The sequence below is a fragment of the Panthera pardus genome, unplaced genomic scaffold (assembly GCF_024362965.1).
Source record: "Panthera pardus isolate Hobbes unplaced genomic scaffold, ASM2436296v1 HiC_scaffold_11, whole genome shotgun sequence".
In the NCBI taxonomy this organism is placed as follows: domain Eukaryota; kingdom Metazoa; phylum Chordata; class Mammalia; order Carnivora; family Felidae; genus Panthera; species Panthera pardus.
Window position 1 is genome coordinate 92370645 of NW_026526666.1, and position 12979 is coordinate 92383623.

The 12979-nt window shown below is 61.3% G+C and overlaps 1 protein-coding gene across 2 annotated transcripts; it reads right to left on the reverse strand.

The window, feature by feature from the left end:
• Window positions 1-1164: 1164 nt before the first annotated feature.
• NBL1 (NBL1, DAN family BMP antagonist) lies at window positions 1165-12764 on the reverse strand. Of its 2 annotated transcripts, none has more exons than XM_053898897.1 (4): window positions 12569-12764; window positions 4240-4428; window positions 4000-4111; window positions 1165-2634 (listed from the first exon to the last, which is right to left on the reverse strand). In XM_053898897.1, exons 2-4 carry the CDS (start codon window positions 4407-4409, stop codon window positions 2386-2388), a joined length of 531 nt encoding a protein of 176 aa, XP_053754872.1. In that variant the 5' UTR covers window positions 4410-4428; window positions 12569-12764; the 3' UTR covers window positions 1165-2385. The 2 variants fall into 2 exon arrangements, with proteins under 2 accessions (XP_053754872.1, XP_019317130.1); XM_019461585.2 differs by lacking the exon at window positions 12569-12764 and adding an exon at window positions 11470-11593.
• Window positions 12765-12979: the final 215 nt, after the last annotated feature.

Genomic DNA, 12979 nt, shown 5'->3' on the forward strand with positions numbered 1-12979 from the left:
AGGATGGAGGCGGCTCCTGACCAAGATTCATCCTGCCAAGACGGTCCTTGGGCCTCAGAGGTCCAGCACCAAGGACACGGTCCCAGGAAGTCCTTCTTTTGGACCTGGTCTCTGAGTCCTTGGAAGCGCCGCAGCATCTTCTCTGTGCCCTCCCGTCAGTCCTCACCACTAGCCGTAAAGAATGGCTACTAAGATGGCCAGGGCTTGTCCCTACCAGACTAGGGGTCACTAAAGTCTGCATACAGGAGGTATACTTCTCTCCAATCCAAGTCCAGGTCATACCCATAGATGGGTATGTCCAAACAACTGCAAGGAGCGACGTCCTGGAGCTGGGAAGTACACAACAGCGCGGAGCAGCCAAGAAGGGAAGGCTGTGTCCACTGGGGAAACCACGTGTGTAGTACACAGCCCTTGTCGCTAGAGGGCGCAAGGTTAGACTCCCGGCACCGCTGCCTCCCAGCCTGGGCACAGCCTTCCCGGGGCATGAACGCACGCGCTCAGTTGCAAAAGGAGGATTTTCCATGGATTAGAAATAATATATGTAAATTGCCTGGTACATGGTGTTTACAGCGATGTGTGTGAGGAAGAAAGGGTCAGAGTCCTCACCCACACCACCAGCTCCGCGGCGTCTCAATGGAGAATGTGGGGGGACCAAATGGCATGGGGGCAATGATACCAAACCCATAGGGTCATTGTGAGGTGGTCAGGTGCCCAGCCTGGCACGTAGTCGGTACAACACCCCACCTCGTATATTCATTTAGAACCACTGGCTTTGTTTCTGTCCCCTTCTTCTGGGCCGGGCTAGGCTGGGGTCCAGGAAAGGGCTGATGCTGGCTCACTGTGAGGGTGAAGAGGGCTGACGGGAGGCAAGCCCAAGGGACCAAGGTCAAGATTGGAAGTGCCTGGTCTGGAGGCCCACCCAAGACATATAGAAGGCCAGAAGTGGGCGCCCAAGGAAAGAGGTGGGAGCCAGGAAAGCAGGAGCCACAGCGCACAACACGGCAGGAAAGTGAGAGGGTCACTAGCCCGCAGGGAGGGTGTGCTGGGGGAGGGGGGGCTCACTGTGCAGCCTGACCCCCTCCCCCTAGGCCTCAGCAAGGGCCCCTTGGGGTACCCTGGGTCAACAGAGCCCCCACCCCCACCCCTAGTAAGGAAGAGAACACAAGCATTGAACGAATTTATTCATGAGAAAACTCAGGGTCCGTCAGGGAAACAATCTGCTGGTTACAAGCTCCAGAAGCTCTTGTCGGAACAGCCGTGAGGGCCGGGGGCACCCCCAGGCAGGGGGCTGGGGGAGCTACCAGCCGCCCTGGGGTCAGAGGAGCAGACACAGGCGGGAAGGGGTCCCGAGGGGCACTCCTCACTGCCCGCCTGCCCTGTCCCCAGGACCCCACTCCCCCTCTGGGTTAAAGTGCAGCTGGGCGGGAGGTGATGGGTGGAGAGCTGCTGGAGAGCTATGGGGACACTGGCCACCAAGGACCCACCCCCTCCTCTCCCTAGTTTCTTGAGGCTCAGCCAGAGTCCACCCCACCCAGGTCCCTCTTTGGAGCCTCCCCACCGTCAGATATTTAGAAAGCGCCCCCCAGGAGGGGAAAGGCTGGCTCCACCAGCTCTCCGAGGGACCTGGAACTGGGGGGGTGGGGGGGGGGGGAGTGGGAGAGGGAGAGGGAGAGGGAGGGACACTCTGGTGATGGTCTGGGAGCCCTCCCCTCTCCCTGGCCCAGGAAGGCTCCTTCCTTGCCTCCCTCCACCCTCTGGAAAGCCAAGGAAGCCAGAGAGGCCCAGAGAGCCTGGCTCCCAGCTCCAGGGCCATGAGTCAGCAGGGTCCTGCCCAGACCTGACTCCCAAGCACGCCATCGAGGGAGGGCCACTTCGGTGCCACCTGGGAGCAGCTGCCCTGGGCACGGGAGGCCTTTGGGGGAGCCTGTGGGGCTCCAGCTTCTCCTGTGGTCCCCCCAGCCTGGACCCAGCCCCTCCCTCAAGGCTGCTCCTGGCAAGGCAACCCCCCCCCCCGCCCCCGCCGGACTCAGGGCCCCACTAGGGGCTGTGAGGACCGCGCACCCACCTCAGCAGCGTGGCCAACCTCCTCCCCCTCCCAAAGGCACATCACTAGGAGGCAGAAAGGAAGAGAACCCCCCGCCCTCCGAAAAAGAACCCTGAAGATCCACTGCTCCCTCCCCTCACTCGTGAATATATTAAATTGTGCAGCTTGGCCCCCGACCCCTCCCCTCGGATCTCCACGGCAACCAGAGAGCATTCCAAGTCCAAGTCTGAATCCAAGTCCGTCCAGTGCCAAAGGGGGGCTTCAGCCTTTCTCCCCACCTTTCCCCCAAGGGTGACACCCAACATTCCGCAGGGGATGAGAGGGGAGGAAGAGTTGGGGCCTCAGTCCTCAGCCCCCTCTTCCTCCACGTGGGGGGCCCCGGGCGGGTCCTCGGGCTCAGGGGTCTGCCCTCCAGGGTGGGGGTGGGGACGGGTGCCCGGCTGGGAGCCCGGCGCGTCCTCGCCCTGCACGTAGACACTCAGCCCGTGACTAGGCTCCTTGCCACATGCCTGGCAGCTACAGTGCAGGATCTTCTCCACCAGCTTGTCCACCCTGGGCACCTCCTCGTGGCCGGGGCACTCCAAGGTCACCTGGGGAGGGCAGGAGAGAAGGGAAGACATATTTCCAAAGGCCCGGGGCTGGCAGGGAGGCCCCGAGGGCAACATTCCTCACGGGACCAGCAATCCCAGAGACCCCAGAATCCCTGAGCCCACCCGAGATACCCCAGTTACCTCTGTGGGCCCCTCCACTGGGGGTGGGGGTGAGCCCCTGCAGGTCCCACCCAACCTGTCTCCTCACACCCAGTCCTGCCGCCTCCCTACCATTCCCTCACAGAGGCCTGAGGGGAAAACCCAACAGGGCCTGCCCCTGCCTAAAACTCCCCTCAGTGCTCCCCAGTGCACTTAAAGAAAAGTTCAGACTCCTTACTAAGACCCCGCAGGACCCTCAGGCTGCCTCCAGCTGACCTCTCTGCCCCTGACCTTGAGCCCCTCCCACCGCCAACTCTGAGCTGCCTGATCTGAGACTTTGCACATGCTGTTCCCTCTGCCTGAAAGGTCCTTGCCTAACCCACCCCTACCACCCGCACCAAACTGGCCCAGTTAACTTGTATGCAACCTCTGGATCTGTGCTCAGACATCACTTCTTCAAGGAGCCCAATCCCAAACCCCCAGCCCAGCCTAGGTCAGCCCCACTGAGCCCTCCAGGGTTTTGCTCTTCTCCTAAGGTCACACTTTTCCAACGGCCTTTCCTTTTCCTTTCCTTCCTTCCTTCCACGGAGCACCTACTCCCTGCCAGCTCTAGGGACACAAGGACAGGCATGATTCCTCAAAGAATTCAGAATCTTGTGGGGGAAACAGATTTGTCAAAATCACCCAAATGCAGATGGGAAACTGTGACAGGAGTCAAAGCAGTGGCACACAGCGGTCAAGGCGGTGGGCTAGGGCCCCGAGAAAACGCTGCTGAGCCACAAGCAGAAGAATAAACAGACGTTAACTGGGTGAGGAGGAGAAGCAAACAGGGGAAAGAGCATGTATGTGCAAAGGCCCTGTGGTGGCAGCAAGAAGAGTAGGCATGAGAGACTGAAAGAAAGTACACTGATGTCAAGTGTCGAGCTAGTAAAGGAAATGAGAGAGGCCAAAGCTCAACAGACTGGTGAGCCAGGCCACGCCAGGCACTGCGGGTCACGACAAGGAGTTCGGTCTCATCTTAAGACAATGGGAAACCACTAAAAGGACTTCGGAATGTGACTGACATCAGAATGGAGCTTCAAGAGATCCCTTGTCCTGTACACGCTGGTGTCAGACTCATAAGCCATCACGTGGCAAGGACCACACGTGTATCCCCAGCACAAGCCCTGGACCCTGCACACAGTGGGGCCTTACTCATAAGCACTGGGGCCAAGGCCCGGGAAGTCTCTGCGGGGAGGCTGGGCAGGGGCGGGCAGCCATACTCACAATCTCCCACATGGACTGGGCCGGCATGCAGGAGTCACAGTGAACCAGGGACTCCGTAGACTGTGGGAAGGTGTTGGGAACGCTGTAGCTGAAGCACTGTCCTAGGCAGGCCCTGTGGGAGGAGACGGTCACGGCACCCGTGACACCATGGCGGAGGCAGGGACGGGCGGCCAGCCCTGTCTCCGCCTCCCTCCGGGCCTCTGGACGCATCCACTCCCCTCACACCCCCGGGGTTCCCACCTGTTCTGGATGGACTTGGCCTCACAGCCGCTGTGGCCCACGATCTGGGTGATGTTCTTGGCCTCACACCAGGCACTCTTGTCCGGGAACAGTGCCAGCTTGTTGATGGGCGGTGGGGCGGCCAGCAGCATCGCGGGGAGGAAAGCCCCAACCAGGACCTGAAGCATCATGCCCGTGGCCTCTAGAGCCCTGGAACGGAGCGCAGACAGTAGGTGAGGCCAGCAGGGCCCAGCGGGCCGTGGGCAGAGCGGACGGTGGTGTTACAAGCATGGGCTCTGACCCCTGGCTGCCGGGGTGCAAATCCGAGCTCTACCGCTTACCAGCGAAGCACGACCTCAGACAAGTTATTTCTCCTTTCTGAACCTCGACAATGGGGCTGCTGATAGATGTGCATGGGGCGGGGGTCACAAAGACGAGCTGCAAAGCCCTCGGCAGTGAGGCTGGCAGGTAACACACACTCCACGTGCGTTACTTTTCCAACTTACTGTGCAGCTTTGAGCAAGTCACCTTTTATGTCTGTGCCTCAGTTTCTTCATCTAAGAAATGGGGATGGTGAGACCGGATGGCAAAGGACGAGTGCCCAACGTGACGCAGAGTCTCCGAGCGCGTGGTGAGTGTTGAGCAAGCGTTAGCTCCCTCCTTGCTGTGATGCTGTGGGCCCTCCGGGAAACACAAAAGACTGCCCGCACAGCGCCTGCCCTCCAGGGGCTGGCCACCCAGCACGTCTCCTGGGCATGCCGCCCCGGGGGTCAGCCACCAGGAAAACCTTCGTCCGTCACCGTGAAGTCTGGTGCCGCCCCGGCTGGCTGGGCGTCGGGTGAAACAGCTAACCTTGGACCAGACCATTTATTCTTTGGCTGCCCCACCAGAGCCTCAAGCCCTGAGACGAATGTGTATTCGTCTCCCAGCTCCATCCCAACCTCCGAGGCAGGCCAAGCCAAGCGCTGGACCCTCTCTGTAAACCGGACGGAAGGAGACAGTAATACCAGAATTTGCCAGAAGATGGCGCTGCAGGGCAGCGTGTGTCTGAAGGATTCCACTCAGAGGGGGCTCTCCCGGGGTTTGTTCCCCAACTTCATCTTCTGTAGACTTCGCCCTCTCCCCCACCTCCAAACGTGTGGACGAGGGAGGATTCAGAGCAGCTAGGAAACGAGGTCAGTGCCTGCAAGGGGGTTTCTGGGGACAGGACACGAGAAAGGGCACTGGACAGGGAGCCAGGAGTGCTCGTGCCTGTGCGACCCTGGACACCCAGGCCTCAGCGTCCCCGTCCAAAAAATGAGTGAAATGCCCTGGACCACTGGTTTCTAAACCTGGTGGAGCATGAGAATCCCCTGGGGGCTTGTGGGGTGAGGTTCTAGATCAGACTGAGCCTCTAGGAAGCTCCCAAGGTGCTTCTGGTATGGAGCCAGGCTTGAGAACTGGTCCAGCTCAGTCGGTCCCGGATTCGGTGTCTTCAGGCACCCCCAAGAGGGGCCTGGGGGTGGCTGACTCGGGATCAGGGGCCAGGTGCTGTCCCCCAGGCACCAGAGGGGAACATCGCATTCAGAACGACCCTACCCTCAGCCCACCTCCTGCAGAAAGTGGCAGGTCCTTGGTGAAAAGCCCAGGAAGGGGGAGGGAGTGTCCCGGAAGTGCCCCGAGGAGGGAAAACCTAGGTGGGCTGGCTCTGCTGGGCTTGCTCGGAGAGCCTGGGCCAGCCTGCAGGGCTGTTCGATCTGTTGTCTCCACCCAGAAAGTTCTGCTCAGCCCCTTCTCCCTGCCGGAGGTCTCCAGGAGAAGAGACAAGCCCCATGTCACTGGACCCCAGTGCCTGGGTGACCCCTGCTCCAGCCAGTGGGGAAGGGGGAAGGGTGTTCTGCCCCGTCCCAAATGTGTTTGTGTCATGACCCCAGCTCTCACCCACGCATTTCCGGTCTCACTCATAAGATGGGCAGCGAAGCCCATGTTTTCAGTACAACCACATCCCAACAAAACAGAATGGGCTTGTTCCTAACTGGCAACCGAACTAATTTTTCAACAAGCTGCACATCCAGGAGGCTTCCTGACCCCACCAGGTCCTCTCCCGTGTCCAGGGAATTGGCCTCTGAGTCAGGCCCACGAGGGGGCCCTGGAGGCCCACTTGAGGCCAGAGCTCCCTAGGCCTCCCCAGGCTGGACCAGCCCCTCAGAGACCTCAGAGAGGTCTGGGGACTTTGTCCTATACCTGACCCTATGGAGAGTCCTCAGGAAAATCGGGTCCAGGCCAGGAGTGGACTGGGGCCGGGAGCGGTGTTCACTGGGAGTTGAGACTGGGGTTGACTGGAAGCAGCCTGGAGCCCAGCTGGGTCTGCTTTGCAGTTCAGTTTGGTGAGGGGGTTGTGGGGGCTGGAATGGAGGCCATGGGCTGGAACCAGGCTACAGGGGGGCAGAGCTGTGATTGGGGGTGGGGTTAATAAAGCAACGTTTATTGGGAGACAGGGCAAGGGTGAGTTTTTGTTGGGAGTCAGGGGCCTGGAGCATGGGGACTGGTTATTAGGGCCAAGTTATAGCAGAAAGTGAGTCTCCGTCTCTAGCACATAGCCCAGAACTAATCCAGCTGTGCCCACAGCGTGAAGGGAAGGAGTGGGGAGGGGGGGGGGTTGTCGTGCCATAAGCCAACCTGCGAGGCCCAACCGGGACCTCAGAGGGGGCTGGAGCCACACTCTGCTTACCCAGGCCAGCAGCCCTGATCTCCAGCCAACTGCCCAGCTCACAGCACAAGCACGGGGCCCCTGGAGTCTCCTAGTTCAAGTCTGGCCCTCCCACCAGGGCCTGTGTGACTTCCAGAAATAAAGCTCATCTCTCTGCATGCTTGTGCCGGCCTCAACCCTAAGATGGGGAGCAGGGCCCTGTTGGGGAGAACGACTGGGCGGATGCAATCAGCGGGCACCCAGCTCGGGCCAGCCCTCTTCCCCTGGGAGAGCGAGGGAAAGGCGGGCCAGGCAGCAGAGGGTGGGGCACTGGAGCAGGGGGGCGGGGCAGGGTGGACCCCAGGCTAGCCTCTCCCACAGACACTTGTCATCAGGACGCACCCACCCTCGGCCCACTCTCACACCCAACCCCCAGGAACCCCTGCTGCCCCCCACACACACTGGGTCGGGCTCTTTGCTAGTGAGTTTGTTGTTGTTTTTGTTGGTTTATGCTTTTTTGTTGTTTTTTCAAGCAGCAAATTAGCTGATTTTTTTTACACAGTAGGGGGACCTTCCTTCTTCAGATGAGAGCCTCACCCACAGATTCTCATCTCTTCCTCCCTCCCTGAAGGTCACACCACAAGTCAGGGGACTCCTAGAACGCCAGGGTGGGAAGAGGGATTCCCCCACGCACCCACCAAGGAGTCATCCCAAGGCCCCCCAGCAAGTCAGGCCAAGCAATGCTTTTCCACTGAGGCATGCAGTTCCCTGCAGGTCAAACTCAGTTCACTAAGCACCTTCTAGGCGGGTGGAGACAGAGGCGAGGGCGAGGGCAGGGGAGCTGGGGGTCCAGACTCTACGCCCACTCAGAACTCAGAGCCTAAAGAGGGAGGTCGAGGGAGATGGGCTTGGAGGAAGTAGTTATTCGGACGGGCAGTCAGAGATGGCTGGGGCGGAGGGAAGGAGAGATTTGTGATTCTGGATTTAATTCAGGATGACAGTTAGTTACCAATGATGGGGAGAGGAGGGAGCTGCTGGCTGAGGGCACCGCACAAGCAAAGGCAAGAAGGGGAGGCTTTATCCCTAACGGCCCAGCACATCCCCTGCCCATCTCACGGTAGCAAGAGCTGGTGCTGTGGTCTACGTACTGTTCGAGGCACTTTTACACGTAGTCATTTACACGTCCTTACGACAACTCCACAAGATAGTTACTACTATTTCCCCCGTTCTAGAGATGAAGAAACTGAGGCACGGGGAGGTTAAGAGATTTAAGCTTACAAACTTTGGATTTACGAACACCAAGATTTGAACATGGACAGAAGCAAGGTAACCACCAGCTACCTTTGCAGATGGAAAGGCTCCCAGAGGACAAAGCCAGGAACAGAGGAAGAGAAGGCATCCGGGGAATCCAGGGAATGGTCTGGAGCTGGCAAGAGGCCTGGGGCTTCCTGCCTTTGCCCCAGCAGGCTGTGTCTCTTATCCTTATTCGCACCCCCTCAGAGCAGAGTTCAAGTCCCACTCCTTCACGAGACACCCCCCCACCCCCCACCGCCGCCTATGAGACGCCCCCGCTGACGAGCATGCAGCCATGGCCGATCCCTGACTCCTTGGATACAACTCTTCCTCAGCATCATGGAGAAGCTTCAATGGAGGCACCTCACCCCACTGCCACCCAAATCCAAACCCCCCAGATCCTCAGAGGACCTGCAAACACCGGACACATCTGAGGCTGCCAACAAGACAGAAAGGAAGCTCCCGGGGGGAAGGGAGGGGACAATGGCTGACCCATTCCAGCACCATGGAAACTGAGGCACAGATCAAGGAGGTGAGCACCCAGATCTCTCACACTGAGGCACAAGGCAGTGGACGAACAGAGGGGAGCCGCTGAGTGCTTTTCTGGGGATCCTTGGTTCAGAAGGTCCCTGGGGAAGGGCAGGGGGTGGGGCAGTAAGAATAGGCTTCGTGGGAGGGTCTTCGGGGTCCTCTCTCTCCACACCTACCAGAACCCAGCATCTTCCCGGGGATGTCTGCCAAAACCCAGATGCCCTGGGGCCACAGCCCTGGAAATTCTGACCCCACAGGTCCGGGCTGTGACCTGGGCATCTGCAAGTGCTCCCACAGGATTCTGAGGCCCATCCAGGTTAGGAGCCACGGCCCCCCCCAAACTCCCCAGGAAAGGATCCCCCATAACAGCACTGCTGACGGCAGTCACCATCCTGCTGTCTGGATTCTAGGGCCTGGAATCAAGTCCTCAAGTCACTGGAGGGGCCTGGCTTTCAAGGGGTTCCTCCAGCCCACCCACACCCACACCCACACCCACACCCCCTGGGAAACACTATAGAGAGCGAAGAGTCTGTTCTGTATAAGAAGCGAAAAGTTGGCTGCCCGTTTCCTCTTCTGAGTCAATCTGAACATTCAGGCCAGGCACATGAGGATTTTCTGGGTAGAATGGTCCACTCACCACCGGCCACACACACACCCAGGCCCCTGGTGTCACTGTTCCCAGCAAACAAGCAGCCTGGTGTGGAAGCAGGTGAGGGCGGGGCTGGCAAATCCTTGGTAGCAAAGTAAGCCTCTCGCCAACTTCAGCTCCTGCTTCCGGAACCTCCTCCGGGAACCCTTCCCACTCTGGGCCCCAACTGACCCGGATGGAGGCTTGAACTGTGGTGCTCAGCATTCGGGAGACGTCGCGATTCCCGTGGCAAGCACGTGGGGTTTGTCGCGTGTTGTTTTCAAACTGATCAGACAGGGTGACCCAAGTCCCTCCCTCTCCTTCTTTTCCTGTCCACACACACAGAGAGAAAGATCTGGGTTCTCCACAACATATTCTCCATAACCGACTGCCACAGACCCAGGTTCAGATCCTGGCTCTGCCGCTTTAACCTTTCTGTGCCTCGATGTCCTCATCTGCAAAGTGGGGACAACGATAACACCTGCCTCAAAGGCCAGCTGGGAGCACCGAATTGAGCAGTGCGTGGAAAGGTCTGGAGAGCGTGGCCACCACGGGATAAATCCTGAGGTCACCATTAGTGCTAGCCTGGGGTCCCTGAACTCTGCCCGCACCCTCCTCCCTCCCACACGATGCCCCTCGCCCTCCCCTCTCCCCCACCCCCTCCCACCAGATCCTGGGCGGGTCCTGAAAATATCGAAATCCGGGGTTGCAGCCGCCCGGGTAAAAGTGGATTCAGGGGAAACTCAACCATTCGAGATGATGGCTCAGAAAGGGTTTTATAAACTGTGGAGCACTACCCAGCACACTGACTAGCCAGGGTGGGAGCTGAGAGGAAGAGGCCACTCAGACCTTCACCCCGGGGGCCACTGACGGAAGGAACAGGGTCTTGGAGAGATCAGCCCCCTAAAACCCCCTCCTGGAGAAAACAGGCTGGGCATGGCTGCCAGGCTGTCCTCACTGCTGGTGCAGAAGGTGTGGCCTTTGTGGCCACAGCCCTAGGCTTGGGACTCGGTGAGGGTGGGGCCGTCCCTGCAGGTCTTGGAAGGAACGCCGGGACTTCCAGGACTTCCGTGAAAGGTGCGGCTGGCAAGGTCGCTCTGGGAGGCCCGCCAAGCTGCGTCAGACCCCAGCCTCGCTCAGCTCTGCGGGCTCCCCTGCGCCCGCTCTGGGGTGCAAGGACAAGCTCAGGCCCAAGCTCATCTGTTGACTCACTGTGTGCCTGGGCGCGGAGAGTTTAGTAGTTACAGACGGAGCCACTGACCATCTGCTTTGCCTCCGTAAGCCTCACACCTGCACCCTCCACAACGGGGAGCATGGCCTGGGGAAGTCCATTTTAGCAGATTCCCCCAAGGACAGGCCGGCTCCGTCGTGTTGCTGAAGGCCACTGTGACTCCATGACCCATCTCACCGCAGGGTGGCTTCCTTCCTTCCCTCGGCCGTCAGCGCTGGCAAGGCCATGAACTGACTGTCCGGGGGGTGGACACACAGGGCCAAGCCCATGCCCCAAAGGCCTGCCCCTCCATCACGCCAGGCAGCTCCACCTTCCGGGCTACAAACCCCCACCCCACCCCAACCTCCCCACCCAGGCCACGGCCCTCCCACCTGCAGACTCTCCTGCCCACAGACCAAAAACTGTCTCCAAAACAAATCTATGCTAATGAGCTGCTGCAGGGCTGGCCGCACATCTGCTCAGCAGAAGTCCTACTGCAGACCTCACCAGCACCCCTGCCCATTCTGCAGCCACCGACCCTAGGGGCTGGGGGTGGGGAGAAAGAGCCAGACTCGGTCTAAAACCTCACGTCAAAAGAATGAGGATATATCCGTGGCTAATGCAGACCACCTACTTCCCCCCTCCACCCCTCCAACAGGGCAGGCCCAGGAGAAAGAGGTCCAGCTCGCAGGGGCTGGGGGGGGGGGGGGAGAGGGGCAAGGGTCGCCAAGGAAATGCTCCTCTCGTCTTTTCTTTGGCCCCAACTACAGGCAAACCACACCCAAGCAGTCCCAGCATCTGGGGGAGTTTCTGGAGGCTGATGGTTTCCACAGTAACAAAGGGTGAGGGGCTCCTTGTTGACAAATTGCTTCCCCACCCCCCTCCCCCACCAGCGCCCAGCCTTTGGCCTCCAGCCCTGACCTCTGTTTTCCTGGGGTTCCCGTAGTTACAGGCTGGTGTCCTCCAGCTGGGCGAGGGCCTCAGAAAGCCTGAAAATGTGCCCTTCTCCTCTGATGCCTGCCAAGCCCCTGGCCACGCCAAGGCAGGCAGCCGCCCCCTTTACTGCGGCTTGTAAAAGATCAGAATCGCCCCGCCCAGGGAGCGGGGCGGGCAGGTGGCCGGCGGCACGGCCCCGTTGTCCAGGCCGCCTCGCGGGGGTGGAATTCTTAAGAAAACTGAGCCCCCGGAAAGGCTGGCTCCCCCTGCCCCAGACTCAATTCCAGGGGGATGACCCAGGCCAGGCCCCGGGGGCAGGCGGAAGGTAGGGGGAGGGTTTCGCTTCTTTTACCGGGTCTAGGAAACTATTCATGAACCCCAATGGGGTGGGGTGGGGGGCGGTTCGTGCCGCCCATACTGGGGGACTGTCGGAGTTTGAGGGTGGGGGATCAGGGAGACGCAGAGACATGGAGAGACTCGCCCAGAGGGGCAGCACGGAGAGACAGAGAGAACAGAAAGGCGGAGAGGCACGAACCCAGGGAGAGCCAACACGAAGGCAGAAGGGGAGAAGAAACAGAAAGAAAGGGACGGAAACAGAGAGACGAGAGACACAGGCAGTCGGATGGGGAGACAGAAAGACAAGGAGAGGGACAAAAAGGAGGCAGAGACGTACCGGAGCGGAGCGGCTCGCGGCGCGGCGAGGCCCGGGCAGAGCCGGGGAGACGCGCGAGCCCCGCGGCCGAACCCCGGCCGCTGCCCCGGCGCCCGCGCGGCCCGACCCGCCCTCGACCCGCCCGGCGTGCGCTCGCCACGCACCTCCCTCCCTTTCTCTCGCGGCCGCCGAAACTCCCAGCAAGGACTGGAACCCCCCACCCCCACCCCCCCACCCCCCCCACCCCCGGCGAGTCCGGGGACGGGCTCGGGGCGCAGCGGTGCCCCCAGCCGCCCCGCGCCCACGGCCCCGGCCCCGGCGTCCGGAGGCGCCTCCGCACCGTGCCCCGGCGGGCCCGGGGGCGCGGCGCTGCCCCTGCGGCCGAAGCCTCTGGAAGCCGGGCGCCCGCGTGCCGGCCCGGGCGGGACTTACCGCGCGCGCGGCGGCAGCAGCGGCGGGCGGGGAGCGCGGCGCGCCCGCCGGTTCCTGCGGAGCTGCGTGCGGGCGGCGGGGGCGGCAGGCCCGGCGCCCCCGGGAGGCTCGGGAGGCGGCCGGCAGGGCTGGCGGCGGCCCCGCGAGGCTCGGCTGGGCTGCGCTGCGCGCCGTCTGCGGCCCCGGGCGGGCGCGCGGTGCGGGGGAGCGGCGAGCCGAGCGGCTCCGACGTCAGGGGTGTCTCCGCTCCAAATAGGGAGCGAGGGCGGGGGCAGCGGAGGGAGGGACGCGAAAAAGAAAGAGCGGGCGGGCGCGCACGGCCGCTCCCTCCGGGCTCGCGGGAGGGGGCGCCTCGGCCGCCCGGCCCGGCCCCTGTCCCCGCCTGCGAGCCGCGGCCGGCCTTCGCGGAGA

Excerpts from the sequence above, each read along its gene's own strand:
- NBL1 (XM_053898897.1), bottom strand. The coding sequence starts at position 4,409 with ATGATGCTTCAGGTCCTGGTTGGGGCTTTCCTCCCCGCGATGCTGCTG. Across the intron at positions 4,112-4,239 it reads GCCAAGTCCATCCAGAACAG|GGCCTGCCTAGGACAGTGCT; the intron begins GTGGGAACCCCG and ends CTCCTCCCACAG. Across the intron at positions 2,635-3,999 it reads CCCAGTCCATGTGGGAGATT|GTGACCTTGGAGTGCCCCGG; the intron begins GTGAGTATGGCT and ends TGCCCTCCCCAG.